This window comes from Balearica regulorum, chromosome 7 (genome assembly GCF_011004875.1).
Source record: "Balearica regulorum gibbericeps isolate bBalReg1 chromosome 7, bBalReg1.pri, whole genome shotgun sequence".
Lineage (NCBI taxonomy): Eukaryota > Metazoa > Chordata > Aves > Gruiformes > Gruidae > Balearica > Balearica regulorum.
The window spans coordinates 36,112,560-36,128,521 of record NC_046190.1 but is presented as its reverse complement, the minus strand read 5'-3'; the positions used below and the strand labels follow the sequence as shown (position 1 = coordinate 36,128,521).

Genomic DNA, 15,962 nt, shown 5'->3' with positions numbered 1-15,962 from the left:
TTTGCCCAACACATGCACTTTTAAAACCTTCTAACGTAGGATATGAACTTGTAAAATAGTATTTTTATTTTTTTGGAAAATGTACAGGTTTGACCAACAATTAGGGTCTATATATTATAGAGTGAGCCAGGGTACAGTTTTGAATGCGACAGCCATATGTTGAAATAAAGATTTAAGTCTTACAGTTGAAACAGCGACACGAGAAAGAAATGAAAGAGCAAGTTTTATTTTTCTTGTGGTTTTTTGTTGTCTTTTTTTAAGTGAAAAGGATCTTGTTTATGACCAAAGCAGTACTGAGGAAAAAAAATCGGAATAACAGTTTTTTCCCAGTGGTACAAACACACAGGAACAGCCTCTTTTTATGTAACATAAAATACTGCAGTCCTATTTTTTTCCACTTCCAGATTGTTGAAGTTAACGGTCAAATGCTCTGTCAAAGCTTCGTTTCTGGCCTCTGCTTCTGAATCTGGTTCTACCAGAGCTACTGCGCCGCCCATTCCTGGAGCTTGAGAAGCTTCGGCCATTTCCTCCGCCACCACTGCCTCCTCGTTGTGATTCTACTAACTCAGGTAATTTAGTCGCCACGCACAAACGCCATTGTTTTGAATCTTCCCATCTTGCCTATTGAAATAAAGTCAGACATATTAAGTTACATTCTAGGAATCCATATACAGGGTATTTCATAATTACTACATTTGCTCAATTGAAAAGGAAAAATTGTGAGCTAACATAGGGGTTTCAAGCACGGTCAATATTGGTTTCAAAATTTTAAGCGAAAGAGCTACATCTGACTGAGTACACCTCAGATATTACAGAACTGAAACCCACCTTACAGCTTTACAGAGCAGCCTCACCAGTAAACTCTTTCCCCACCTTTCATTCATTAAGAATACCACTATAATTAGTGCTGATCACAAACCCATACCCTCCCCTCAATTCCCCTCTAATCCAGAACCAAAAATTGTTTTAGGAGTGAATGAATGCCAGGGCATGAGGGTACGGAGATGCACTAAGGAAGAAATACCTGAAGGAAAGATTGGAAGTCTAGGGAATTTTGGCATGGGAATACTAATTCTGCCAAGCAAAAACCTGGAATTCACTTTACTGTGGACAGAATTATGGGTGAAAAGGAAGGGGGGAAATGGAAAAAAAGGGTATTTTATAGCATAACGAGACTCGTTGCCTACAAAGATTAATCCAGCAGCAGTAACAAGGGTGGGTTGTTCAAACTACCTCCCTTCTCAGTGCAAAAGTCTCAAGCTACAGATTTTGAGAGATGGGAATTCTTTAGGAAAGGAACAGTGTATGCTTGTCCTGTTCTTCAACTCCTTCAAAGCCATCCCTTTGCCACTAGAAAAGGCAGAATATAGGCTACACAATGTTTTCTGCCTAACCCGGTCCAGGCACTTTTATCGACAATCTGCTGTAACCAGAAATGTCAATGAACGTACCTCTATTTCCTTTTGGTCTGCTGCAGGAACATCAAAGCACACGCCCTAAAAAGAGAGAATAATTTTAATGGATACAAGTCTAGCCTTTTAATTGACTGCAAGTAAAAAAAAAACAAAAACAAAAACCAACCAAACAAAAACCCCAATAGAGCCTACAAATCTATGTACTAGAACAAAGAGTTTTACATTTAAAAGATTACGATACTTCAAAATCTTCGAACATTGAGGGTTACATCAATATTTCTCAAAATGCCAATGCTTGCACTTTCTTAATGTTTTCCTCAAGATACATACATTTTCTCTTTCCTCTGCACAGCCACTATTTCCAATTCACTTTTTGTTGTTCTTTAACAATAAGCTTATAACCCTCTCCATCCTAAACCATGGTCTGTTGGCTTCTGCATTACTCATGTTGTAAATTCCTTCAAATCAGAAGTTTTAATCTATCCTAAGAAATGTATACATCTGGTAAACTGAATATTTAGGTTCAGACTGAAAATCTGAAGTTAAGCTACTGGAATGATTAAGTACAATACATAATTTGCACGTTAAAATGCTATTCTTTGTCCGAATGAGCAATCTGGATATTGAGAATTACAGATCTGATGTAGGGAAAACCATCCATAGATAGCGTTCCGCATATCAAATACAGAACAATGCTGTGATTAGAGAGACAGGCAAGGACAATAAAACAAATCTTACCATTAATGCAATATTAAATATCATGAATGAAGGATGCATTAAGAAAAAATTTCAGAGATGGAAATAGTAAAAATAGTTCACTGACATAAAAAAAGTGTCCTCGAGTCAAATTTAAAATGAGAAGTGTCTGGCCAAGAAACCTTGTGAACTATGTGTGAAATTCATACAGCAAGACATGCAGGTTAACTTTTACACAAAGATATACCAAAAACCAGAATACGCACAGCACCAAAGACAAGATATTTCTTTTAAATCTTTAAACTGTTGTTCAAGTGTAGGTTGCCCCTTGTTTTAGGCTTTCCAGTTTACCAACCCTGTTCTGTGTTTTGTCATTAAGGCACAGTTCGTACCTTTTACCTGTTCTGCTATCCCTATAGCCATGCTATATACTGCATCATACTTCCTCCTCAGCAAGTCAGCGGAGCAGAGCCCTAAGCCCTAATAAAACAGATTGAGGCCCATCCTTCTACCAGTCATGTCCTTATCAACAATTCCTTGTAGCCAAGAAAAGGCTACAACCTGAAGAACTGGGTAGCAAAGATACAAAAAAACCAACCAAACAAAAAGCTTACCATTTTTCCCTTGAGGAAACACATTCTGTTCACCTTCCTACCAACATCATCACCCAACAGTTCTCGCAGTCTTCGCCAAGCATAGCTCATATTGTTAATTTCTTCAGAGCAGTGTAGTATCATTGTAACAAATCCCTAAAGAGTAAGAAATGGGGCATGCTCCATTCAGAGGAATAAGCTTCCACATCTATCAGACACAAGAAATCTGCTATTTTACAGTTTATAAACTGTGTTTCAAGTGGATACTGTTATGGAGAGCAAGTATATTTATAGCCACTACATTCTTGCTTTTTACTATATCAGTAGTTCCTAGTGGCTTAAGTATAGTTCCCATTTAAAAAAAAAATCAAAAGGAGACATAATTATTTAAACACCACAGAGGTGCGTTGCTTGGGTTTTTTTCCATGGTCAAGACAAATGCTAAGCCATACACCCTTACCACATCCGAGTTCAGCAGGGAGCGCTGTTCAATGGAAGTAGCACCTGAAATATGGGCTAGAGCTGCAGCCAGAGCATTAACTGGTCCCTTTTCTTGTATTAGCAACTGAGCAGAATCTTTGAAATAGTCAATAGCAGTTTGAGGAACAGAATCCAAACACCTAAGTAATTAAAGAAAAAAAAAAAAAACAAAACACCCAAAAATGTATACACTATTATTTACTAGGCTCTGGAATAGAAGAAAAACAGCAGTCCAAGACTTTAATAGCAATAAGTTCGGAGAGCTCAGCAAGACAGCAACAGGCAATTCAAACAGACCTTCTGAACTAGGAAGATAGGAAGATACAAGGGGGCTTGAGTCACCCAACACACCTGATGGCATCTTTGCTGGAAGCCTTTATGATATCTGTTGCAGTAGGAACACCAACACGCTTGAATGTAATGCCCTGAAATTTAAAAAGCAAAATACAGATGAAAGTTGCAGACCATAAATAATTCAGTTCTACAGAAACAGTATTGGACTCCAAAGAAAGAAGCATTTAAATCTACAATTTTTCTTCTTTTTTTCATCTTTTAACTCCCAACTTTTGCTAGTGAAAACTACAAGGTTAAGCTTACAGGGAAATCGGTACCACTTAAAAGCCTTTTATGTACCAGGTCAGTTTACATGATCCAGTGACATTAAACTGAAATAAATACAGACTATTTTGGCATATTCCGGGGGGAGGGGAAATTCTAAATTATTATTTTTAGTCTCATTTACTTGAGATTTCAGTACAAGTTACACAGCCTTTCTAAATGTAAATCTGAGTTTTATGTGTCGAGACTAAACCATCTCATCCCAACTGAATACTTAATTGGCAAGAAAACTACCATATAGAACACTGTGCAAAGTGCAAAAAATGGAAGCGACAGTTCTCGCTAAAGCTACACATATGCAAATCACTGATCAGAAGATAAACCAGAGTGAACACTAAACTGCAGTCCTGCTAGATTCTTCTCACTTCCACAGGTACGATCTTAATGGCATTTGCTGAAAAAACGTGGGCACAAGAATCTGCAGCATGCTCCCTGCTCTACCGTAATTGACAGTGTACCCAAACTCTGCAGGGAAACTGAACCTCAACTGGATACTTTAAGCCACATTCTGAAATTGAATTATTAAACAAAACCTGAAGATTTTACATGCTACCCTAACACATTACATTTGAGTGCTTGTGATTAAAAGAAAACTATACTTTACCGCTTTTTGTTCCACATATCTTAACTGATGTTCTTCCTTTCGCTGATAAAAACAGATACAGATCCCAGTCCGTCCAGCTCGACCTGTGCGTCCAGAACGATGGATATAGGACTCCACATCCTTCAAAATAAATAGCCTTATCACTTATCTGATTTATTGTCATTTAATCAATTCATTGCAGTCACATAACTTAGTAGAAGCTATTACAGTTAAGCTTGAAGAACAACTGCATCAGAAAATTAAATTAAAAACCATTGTTTCACTGAAGTCAAACGAATAAGCTTTTCCATAACCCTCAAAAACCATGGTTTGAAAGCCAGAACCATGAGCATGGATCAACTAAGTCTTGTTTTGGCATCACCACAGAGAATATGAGAAAACATTTTGAGTGTGTTCACCTCTGTAACAAACCCACCTACCCTTCTGCATATCAACTTGAGCATGGTTACCGAGATAGTAATAGCTAATTCACTGACAAATTATCTTGTTTCTTTTAAACCCTCGTAACTCAGCCAGTGTTCTCACTGTTGGGGTCCCCTCCTCAAATGTGGCCCTACTTAGTTAATCGTCCTTGCAAGAAAATCAGTCTGTCTTCACTTCCCACTGTTTCCAGACTTCCAATCGCCATACATGGCCTTCAAAGGAGAGACTTTGAACAGCCTTAAAAGAAGGCATTTTGAGGAGACCATCTTTAAACATACCAGGGATTGACACACTTTGAAAAAATCCTCTAAGCAACTACTTCTATATATCAGGACATTTCTTACCCTTAAATGCAACACTGACACACTCTATGCAGTGTATACCATCACCTGATACCATTTACTACTTTAAAACAAAACTATAAATTGTTACAAGATACCCAACATAACCATCTCCTACCTTTGGTGGTGAACTTTGTACAACCAGGTCAACTTCAGGGATATCTAAACCACGGGCAGCTACGTTGGTGGCAACCAGAACTTTAAATGTACCATTTCTAAAACCTTTCAGTGTGATCTCTCTTTGCTTCTGAGGAATGTCACCATGCAATGACTGGCAATCCTGAAAAATAGTATTATTATAGGACTGTACCAAAATCCAAGACAGTGCTCCGTTTTATGGTCAGCTTTGGGTACTATATCTTGGCATTTGATAGATACCATATTGCAAGATACAGAAGAACTGAATTACCAGAGTTTGTATTTTAGGTGTCTTACAATATTTGCTCAGTACTTCTCATTCATATACCTCAAAGACTTTTAACAAAGGTAGGAAAACAGAATCGCAACGTGTATCTTCTCTCAACCTCTAATTACTGTGACCTATGGAAACAACTATGCCCTAACTTGCCATTGACCCCATCTATGCAAGGCTTAGCTTTCCCAGATAATCATCAACACTATTCTCAGGCCTTCTTAGTATTCATTTAGACATCATTCCCAAAATAGTGTTGCTTCTTAGTTCCCCTTAATATATTAATTTCTCCCACTACCAATTAAAGGATTAAAATATAAGCGCTCCTAAAAAAAAAAAAAAAAAAAAAGAACTACATTCAGAACATTCTGAAAGTCCTGTATCACAGCAATAACAAGTATGAAGACCAAACATACAAAAATTGTTCTTTCCTCTACTTCACATTTCACAGCTTGCCTGTACATGGCCACCATGTTTTCCACATGTAAACACAGAATGATTTGAAAAAATACTAAGACAATGCTAGGGTGAGCACAGAATTAAAAAACTCTTTTTTCAGACAGTTTTGGATTAATGCCAGCTGGTAAGGCATATATTCTGTTAGCGCATATTAATATGCTAAAACAGAAACATCTAAGTAATTTCCTTCTCTTACCTGCCAAGATCAGAGCTCTGCATTGCCTATGCAAGATCTGATACCACTAACACCACCAGTAACGCAGGATAAGGCTCCACACTCCGGTTTAGCTGTTAGTGAGGCCATCTAGGAGTGTGGGAGAAACACTCCTGAACACAGTTGTGGCAGATGAAAAAGCTTCTCCTTTCCCTAAGAACATAATGCTATACTGCTTTCTAGATAGATCTTAACTCATCTCCTCAATGAAAACACATTCAGAAATAATTGCTGTGATACCACCACCAAAACCAACCATGCAGTGCCAGTATCGCTACACATCATAAATATTGCACCACTACATCAATGAGTTATTTTCCACCAGTGCTAGAGTGTGCTGTACCACAAATCTCAGGAATACGCTAGCTCACAAGAGATGACAGATTAAATCCTTTCTGTGTATACATTTTTGAACTCTTCATAACATATTTCTCTACCAAGAAAACAATTCACAACTGTTTTATTTAATGTCAATGAAAACTCTTCTTTTAAGAAAAAAAAATGCTTTGTAGCCCAGTATCTGCTACTGCAGCCTAATCCTAACGACTACAATGCTGTAAGCTTTCAACTAGTTGGGGGGGGGGGGGTTAAGGTTCTTTTTGGCAGTTTTGAAACTCTCTCTCTTTAAAACTTCCTCAGCATAGGTCTGGTATCAACATCTCTGACGGGTTTTGTTACTTAATACAGATGATAAAATACCTGTTTGATTGAAGCATTCATAGCCAGTTCATTTGCCTCTTTTTTGGTCTCACAAAAGACAATGGTCCTCCCATGGCTGCCACTGTAGACCTGAATGACATCTCCAATAACCGCAGCTCTCTGAGACCAGTGACACTCTATTGCCAAATGCTATGGAAAAGAATGCCAGCGTTTAGCTTACATAAAAAAACAAGATTCTTTTTTAATACATTTGAAACTGTAAAGTCCAGAAATACTAAAGAGTTAATACTGTTTCCTGGTGGGCAAAATATGCTAACTCATGTTCCTGGAACACGCAAAATCCATAAGGCTCTTATGTCCGCTATGATTATTCTAACATCAAGCAAAATAATTACAGAAATAGAAAAAAAGATTACAGCCTACAAATCACTTTTTTAAAGCAAGGATAAAAAAAAAAAAAAAAAGGAGATGTTATACCATTTCTCTGGAGGACAGTCAGGGGCACAAGATTTTATCACAGTTCTATCAACTAAAGCTTTATGTCAGATAAAGTAAAACAAATAAATACAGTGTGTTAAAAGCTTTTTTCAAGCAGAAGATTAACATTTTTTCAATCCCAATGATACAATTATGTGTCCAACTGATCTGTAAAGTAACCGCTAAGCGGTACTTAAGCGGAAACAATATTTTATCAAGTAAAGGTAATTAATTCAGGCTTCTAGCATATGCGCATTGTATTGTATTCCTTGCTATGGTATTTACTGCGTAGCAAGCAAAGGCCTAGGGAGGCGAGGTAACTCTGGAGGTTTGAAAAAACCTTCTGTGAACAGAATAGCAGAATTTGACTGATGTCTGTGGTGATTTAAGAGAGCCTGGTTAACATTAACATGTGCCTTTTGCTTCCAACTCAGATAAATTCAGATACCACTTTTCTCAGAAAACCAACAAAACTGATGACTGAATCCTCACTCTGCCTGAGACGTCTCTAAGATTACTGGATGCTATGAGACGAGAGACAGATCCTAAACCTAGAAACAATCTGAGTAGCTGTAATGTACCTTATGCTTAAAAAATAATTCTCAAAACCATTTTCAACATCACTCTGATAACGTTCCTTAGGATGAGATGACCATTTGTTGCATAAAGGAAAAGGGAAAAGGCCTGAAAACATTCCACATTGGATAGATTACTCACTTCTACTGTTGTAGCAGCCTTTTGAGTTCTTTTCCCAATCAGGTCAATCTGTTCATATCTAGACTTCATGTATTTCTTAGCCACATCATATACCCAGTGTGGGCAAGTTGCAGAAAACAGTAGTGTCTGGGGATTGTCTTCAGAATCTTAAAACACAGAACAATGTTTCACAAATTTCATGTTACAGAAGCATACAAGTGATTATTTGAGTTATTAAAAATATGAGGTCAAATATCAGTATGTAAAATAAAGAAGGCAATTCTGCTTTTTAAATTTATTACCAACATCTGAAAAAAAAATACTCTAGAAAGTCTAAATATTTTCAAGATTATGGAAAAAAGTTACTATGCACAAAAATCCAGTCTATTTTCAAGCAATGAAAGAAGTACAACTTATAGAAAGATGTCAAAGAAAGTTATTTACAGATCCCTAGGTAGTGGATTTTAAGCTTTGCAAAGGTCCTAAGAATGATTCCCACTTTAGCAACACCTCCTCACGTACTGTGTTCACAGCGTGTTTCCTACAATATATAGTAGTGAGTAATTTCTAAACAAAGCCACCTCACAACTTGCAGAACAATGTACCTGAATTTTAGCAGACTAAATTATTACTAGTATTTCCTACTATTTCTTTAAATATTGAGATTACCTTTCTTGTATGCAACTCGTAAAATGTCTTCCACTTGCTCAGCAAATCCCATGTCCAGCATCTGGTCGACTTCATCAAGTACAACATGTTTCACCTTGGTAAGGTCCAGTTTGCCGTTCTGAAGATGGTCTTTGATTCGACCAGGTGTCCCAACCAAAATGTCAATGCCACTTCTCATGAGATCAACTGATAAACAGGAAAGAGCAGAAGAGGAGTTAGCAGTGAACTAGGGAGCGCACTCTACATTAGAAACACATGGTAGCCAAGTAATAATGAAACAATGGCTTCTTAAACCATAAGTACTCTCCTTACAAATGTGACAACAAATGATGAACAGGAGGAGAAAACACTAGTAAGTTCCACTATTCTTCCTGAAGGAAAAAAACATTTCCCATCTCCCTTCCCTCTCTAAATAAAGTGGTGAAGTGCTTCTTTTAACATACTTTGGAAATAGACAGCTCTTCTCAAAATTGTCTACCTTAATTAGAAAGTTTAAAAAAAAACACCAAACCTTTATTTGACAATCCAAATTACTGAAATCCCCTCCTTCCTGAAGTTCCGCAGAGAAAAAAAATTCATCCCTAATGTCTCAAGATGTATTACGATGAAAGACCTTATTCTCATTCCTGCTCTGATCTGCCTTGTTTACAACCACCAAGATGGTAAATTTTGCCATCACACTATAGAAATTCTTCCTCACTTTACAAATTCTCTAGATATCCCCTACCACACCAAAAAACCCTACACCCACTCACCACTCTAAGACCAAACATTTTTTAAAGAAAATATAAATGTTTACAAGAACCTAAACCCAAATACTCTGTATTCACACAGTGTATCTCTTTCACTTTAAAGTACACGAGTAGACAACACGAAGAACACGGTTATGTCTCACCATAAGAAAATATATTCTGAGCTACTGAATTCCCCATGAATAATCTCCAGTTCTTGAGTTAAAATTTCTCAAATATGTCAGTCAGTTGACGTCTCAATTATTAGTGATGTGTCACTTACTTTGTCCATTATATGGAGTTCCTCCGTAAAAACAAGCTACTGTTAGTTTTCTTGTGATGTCCTTGAAATCTTTGGCAACCTGGTTTGCCAGCTCTCTTGTTGGACAAAGAACTAGTACCTGGATAGAAGACAGACAAACAGGTGTGTTCTCTCAATGTGGCTTCTGCCAAGAAACCACTAGACTTCTAATCATTAGCTCAGGTCTGACCATTTATATAATTAAAAAAAAAAATCTGGTTTAAGTAGTTATCTAAGCAAAGATTAGAGAAACAGACTGCTTAAGGCTCTCGTAACATCATTAATCTCCTTCAGCACATACTCATTTAGGACAGGCCAACTTCTTCTTAAATGAGACAGACAGGAGGTACTTAAATCTTATTTAACTTTAGCTTGAACAGTTCAGCTACAAGTTTACTTCTACATGCGGATATGCTGTTTGATTACAAGACTGAAGGATTTGGATAATAAAAGGGTTTTGCTTCACAGTCCTGCGAGAAAGTGTAAGAGCCATCAACTGTCTGTCAGCTTCCCTGTGACTCAGGCAAACATATGTTCAGTCTGCAAAGCTGGTGTTCACCATGATTCAGGAGCCTGTGCTGATATCCCTGCAGAAGCAACCAAGGAACCATCCTCTCTTCCAATACACAGGTTTCACTGCAGGTGATAGACAAGCTACTAGCTAGGAGTTTGAACTAATTTAGTTTAACATGTGATTGCAGTACTGCTCTCAAACCTGGCATCACTGGCTTGACAAAAGGAACCTTAAAATCCTTATCCTGTTACTTCTTTCAACATTGAAACATACTATAAAAAAGAAAATAGTAGTGTAGCATGGTAGAGCAAAGCCTGAAATCTCTTTTATTTTAAGATTTGTAACTCCTTCAAAGAAAGCTTTCCCTCCTCCACTCTGCCAAATCTAGACCCAGCATTGTCAATCGGATAGCCAACGTTACGGGCAGATGCTAATAAAACAGCTAGTAGTAGTTTCGAAATGAGTTTCAAGTAGTCTATGAGATGAGTGACAAGATGAAATAAAGTGACAAAAAAAATTTCCACTATTATTGTGGATACGATAAGCCTATCTAGTTTTGAAGGGCATCATAAGAATTTGGTGAAAAAACATACATGGTGTTCCCTAGCAGGATGCAGAGAGCTCATAATCAATCTGCTTTCTTTGGAGCAGAAACTTCAATAGGTTTTCACTAAGACCACCATCACCAAGTCTATTTTTAAAACATCCCACTACAAACATGTTTAAGTAGACAGCTTTTATCAGTCAGAAAAAGTCACTAATCTGTTGCTAATTTGGGAGAAAAACACTCAGTAAACACTGGACCTGAACAGGTAAGGTGACTGAACACAGTTAAATAGGAACACATTGAACACCCGCAGTTTCAGTCTCCCTGGAAGCAGAAAAAGGAATTGGCAAGTGGATAGAGCTATTTTGCTCTTTATCCTTGATCAGAGAGTATGAGGCAGCACAGGATGCAGGCGAAGCCCAACATACACAACTTTCAAAGAATCTTTAATGTGGGTTAGCTTATCCATGCACAAACTTGAAGAACTTTTCCAGCAGGTTAAAACTCTGAATCGCTCTGACCTACGACAAAGCAAAATTCAGCATTCTAACTAAGCAGAGTTACCTTTGGTGAACGGCCTCTTCTTCTTTCCTGTGAGTCTTCCTGAAGCTTTTCAATTAAAGGAATAGCGAAAGAGAATGTTTTCCCTGTTCCAGTTCGTGCTTGAGCAATTACATCTTTGCCAGAATACACTGGGTTGAAGGTCTTCACTTGCACGGGGAACAGGTACGTCACTCCTCGAGCTGTGACAATTTCAACAGATTTCCTTAATACGATCGTTTTACAAGTGTTCTTGCATACTCTTCAGAGGAAGTTATCCCAAACAGAACTTCCTTCAATCAACTCTCAAGTCAGTCAGGATTATATCATCACCTCCACTGATTTATTTCATCACAGATGTCATCTGTAAAGAGTGTCCTGGGACCGTCCATTTTATTGTCCCACTTCATACCACCAGACATAGTGCTAGCTGGGACAAAGTTACTAGCCTTTAATTAAAAGCCTTTAAGTACTGTGGCTTTATTTATGTAATAGTCCCCACCTATCTATGAAAATCTCTTCCTTTCAAATAAAACATATGTCAAAGGCACTTCTCTCAATTCATACTAAGTCATGCACAAACTAACGTCAAAGATACTAAATATGTAACTGGTTCTCCTTTACTCACACTGAAATAACTTTTAAAATTGAAAAATTCTTGCACAGAATTACCTTTTTTTTTTTTGCTTATGTAATTTAAAATTCTACTGTAAAAGCCAAAACGGGCAATACTGCAAACAGAAAGTCTATGTTCAAAGATGTATTCAGAGCAGGCAATTAATATGCCTTCTGTATAGCATCTGCGCTTGCATACGCACAAGTGGAGCACGTGTCAAAGCTCACTGATTAAGCTGAGCATAAAAACATATGACAGAGATCATTTACTTTCCGTAGCCGCATCATGCCAAGAAATTTACCTTGAAGAAGTTGAACAGTCCTTTTGGAAATAGAAAAATTGGAGAACGCTCCCTCTTTCTGTTCTTCAGTCATCTCCTGTTAGGTAAACAATAAATCAGATAACATTCCATGTGCGTATCATATGACCATCAGAAAATTCAAGGTAATGACACAGGCACTGATGCCATGCCCAAGGGTCAAATTTTCAGTAATAGTATCACAGCTGCAGCTAAAGAGCCTTCTTTGTTTTACTTACTATAATATTTCAAAGTTAGACAAAAGTGATCTGTAATTTAAGTTAAGACTGTTTCATATCTAATGGCATAACCTATAAATGCAAAACACCCAAATTAACTCTGCAAACTCTTAATTAAATTTTAACATTTTATTTTAAAAAACTACCAATGCCCTAACAGATTATGTTGTAATATGCAAGAATCAAGCTTGATATCTAGCCTGTTTCCTACTTCCCAACTAATACAGCCCAGTGATTTACAGATACAGAAATCGATCCCCAGAAGAACAGCATTACAAGATAGAGCATCAAACACACCTACTTAGTAATGCATCACTTCCATACACCATTTAACAGCACAGTGATTAAAATGCTAAGCGTGAGGAAAGAATGCGAACCCTGGAAACCATGGAAACCCCGGATGCTTTGTGAAGCATCAATTGGAACCAGAATCAAAACCAAGCAACAGCGGAACACACAGGTATAAAGCCTTTCCAAAACAAATCCTAGGTACAACAAAATATATTTCCCTTGAAAAAAAAAAAAAGTGACTCAAATAAAGCAATTTTAAAGGAACCTAAAGCAAAAAGAATTAGACAAAATAAAAACTTTCTTACAGAAAGGCTTAAAAAGACTTACAAAACTGTTACAACATGACATTTTATTAGATTAAGGACTATCTTATCACATTAACAACTACTATTTAATAAGATGATACAAGAACATATTAATATGTAACTTTTTCTACTAGCTAAAACCAAGTAATTAGAGACGTACTCACAACACCAAAAAGAAGTCAATCAAACTATATCTGTGGCAATTACAATCATATCTAATGATGCTGAATCATATCAAAGCCCCATCTCACTGCAGCTTGTCCATCTGCCAACAGCTACCACAGTACCGGACTGCTGAAGTGAGGAAACCGTGGTGCGCTGATCTAGAACTTCAGGACCTTTATAATTTAAAATTTTTAGAAACAATCGACAGAAGGAACAGTTCAAGTAACTTTAAACCCTGAAAACTTACAGCAGTCTTTCCGTTGATTGGAAAAAAAAAAAAAAAAAAGGAAAAATAACATAAGTTTAACCTTGTTACGATGCAGCAGCTGAAAGTTAACACATCACTACAACTAAATCAATCATTAGTTTTACCTGCTCTTGCTCGCTGTCACCATCACCACTTGACGTTTCACTAGAATTACTGTGCTGTTTGTTGTGGGTGGATTTAATTTTTAAGGAAGATAATCTTGTGTTCTCCGGGCTTTCTCCTTTCACATCACCGTTCTGTTTAACTGCACTCCTTAATTTCTTGAGTTTCGGGTGCTCAACATCATCCTCCGACGGCTCACTTTCATCCGTCTGAGTCCTTCTCCTCTGAGATTTGTCACGATGTTTAGATTTCTTCTCTTTTTTCTCCTTCTGGTAAGGCAGAGAGCAACACGGCGGTAAATGAAAATACGCGCACGTGATCCAAGCGACACGAAACAGACAAGACGTTGCGGAAGAGTTAAAACTAAAAGCCCGCGTTCCACTTACCGACGAGGCGGGACACACACACACAGGCACACACACACACCCGTGCAAAGCAACAGATCCCTCCCCGCCGCGGCGCAGGTGCCGCCAGGAGGCACTTCCCTGACCACGAGACACCGGGCCTTCGTTTTCGGGACTCTTCCCCGCACAGAGCGCACCCGAAAGCGCTCCCCGGGCCGCTGACGCGACGAGGACGGCCGGACGCCTGCCCCACAGCAGGCCCGCCACCCCCGGCAGGGCCGCCCCGACGCCAGGCGGGGGCCGTGGCCCGGTGCCACAGGCCGTGCAGCCCGCCGCCCTCCCGGCAGGCCCTGCCGCCGCCGCGCACGTGGCCGGCCGGCAAGGCACGGTACGGTACGGCACGGCCCGGCACGCCCCGTGGCCGCGCAGATCCGCCCCGGTCCACGCCACCGCGTGTGTGTGGGAAGGAGCGACCCAAAGCAAGACCCGCCGGACACGAGCCCCAGCGTGCAGGCGAGGCGGCGTGGCGCGGCCAGGCCGTACCCGGTGGCGAATGGACCCGGAGCCCTCCCCCGGTACCCTCCCCGGTACCTTGCGCCGCCGCCGGCTAGTCTCCAGAGCCGACTCGGTCTCCATAGGGCACTCGGGATCCGACTCGGCCCCACTGCTCGCGCTAAACCGGGTGGCTTCAGGCATCTCCGCTCGCCGGCAACCGCGCCACGCCGCCGCCGGCCGCTGTGTGACAGAAACAGATCCCACCCACTGTCCTGGCAACGCGGGGCGGGGCCGTATCGCGCAACAGTCGCCCGGCAGCCAATAGCCTGCCGCCCCCGCCACCGGACTACAAGGCCCAGCATGCCTCGGGCCTCCCCCGAACTACAAGGCCTAGCCTGCCCCGCGCGCTGCGAGGTGGTGGGGCTCGTGGCGAGTTTCGTGCCTTCACCGTGAGGCGTCCGCCATGATGAACGGGTGGGGCGGGCTGGGCTGGGCTGGGCTGGTGGGGAAATGGCGACTTGCTCCTCATCCACCGGCTTTCTGCCAGGGCTTGCGTTGTGCCATACCCCCCATTGCGCGTGTAAGCCTCTGGGAGGGGTTTTGAAGGAAGCGGAAAAGCTGCGGGCGGCAGTGACAGCGTGAGACGCTGGGAGCAGAGAGGTTTAGAAATCTGAGGGGGAAATCCCGGTAGCAGCGTGACTGAAATCGGCCGTGGACTGAGGCGGGCGGGAGAGAGCAGGGCTCTGCTCAGCCCCAGCCAGCACATGCAGTTTCTTCCACTTATTCACAGCCAGCGACTTTCCCTAAAAGAAATCTTCAATAGCTTTAAAAACTGATCACTACAACTTTAGCCTTCTGTCTTCAGAACTACTGGAGACAAACTTTCAATAGTGAAAGAGCCTACCATAGTCAATAACAGCGTGACCGAGTGCCTCTGTAAGAGTTGAAAGGACCACAAGCCTTTGATGATTAGCATCATGAAAACAGCACAGTGTGCTTTTAGCTACAGGAAGAAATTGGGATTAAGAAGTCAAAATTAGTCTTCTGAACTAAAAGCTATAAAGTGATCCTGGTGACTGCCAGAATGCTGTTCCTCTAAGAGAAGGAAAGGGGTGGTCAGGAGCAGAGCGGACTGTGGCGGCCTGCAGCAGGGTTTCTCTCAAAGCAATGCCACCGGCCTTACCTGTTGTCTCCTGCACCAAGACATTCTCTTTTGCAAAGACCAAATCCTGCTTGCCAGATATAAACACACCACGTAGATTCAGGAGGACAGCTGAGATTTCTTCAGGACACAGTGAGAGAACCTCAAGATTCAAGGAGTTTTTTGTAGGTGCGTGCCAATCTGGTCTGTTTGGTTTCTGACAGGGGAGATGGAGGGTGCTGTTATTTCTGTGGCACAAGTAGGAAACACTTTCAAGAATTACAGTGTAAAACAGTGCTGTCCAACTG

General features: G+C 40.2%; 1 protein-coding gene across 1 annotated transcript; it reads right to left on the bottom strand.

Moving 5' to 3' along the window:
- Positions 1-61: 61 nt before the first annotated feature.
- LOC104637028 (nucleolar RNA helicase 2) lies at positions 62-14,793 on the bottom strand. Its single transcript, XM_075758909.1, has 15 exons — positions 14,610-14,793; positions 13,677-13,943; positions 12,308-12,383; positions 11,415-11,593; positions 9,772-9,889; positions 8,758-8,943; positions 8,110-8,255; positions 6,955-7,104; positions 5,289-5,450; positions 4,407-4,526; positions 3,536-3,609; positions 3,165-3,324; positions 2,726-2,860; positions 1,452-1,496; positions 62-621 (listed from the first exon to the last, which is right to left on the bottom strand). Exons 1-15 carry the CDS (start codon positions 14,712-14,714, stop codon positions 415-417), a joined length of 2,130 nt encoding a protein of 709 aa, XP_075615024.1. The 5' UTR covers positions 14,715-14,793; the 3' UTR covers positions 62-414.
- Between the last annotated feature and the right edge of the window lie 1,169 nt (positions 14,794-15,962).

Bases quoted from the DNA above. Each gene is read 5' to 3' on its own strand.
- LOC104637028 (XM_075758909.1), bottom strand. From the start codon at position 14,714: ATGCCTGAAGCCACCCGGTTTAGCGCGAGCAGTGGGGCCGAGTCGGAT. The intron at 3,610-4,406 runs GTAAAGTATAGT...TTTAAATTTCAG, and splicing joins GATATGTGGAACAAAAAGCG to GGCATTACATTCAAGCGTGT. The intron at 622-1,451 runs GTACGTTCATTG...TTATTTCAATAG, and splicing joins CAGACCAAAAGGAAATAGAG to GCAAGATGGGAAGATTCAAA.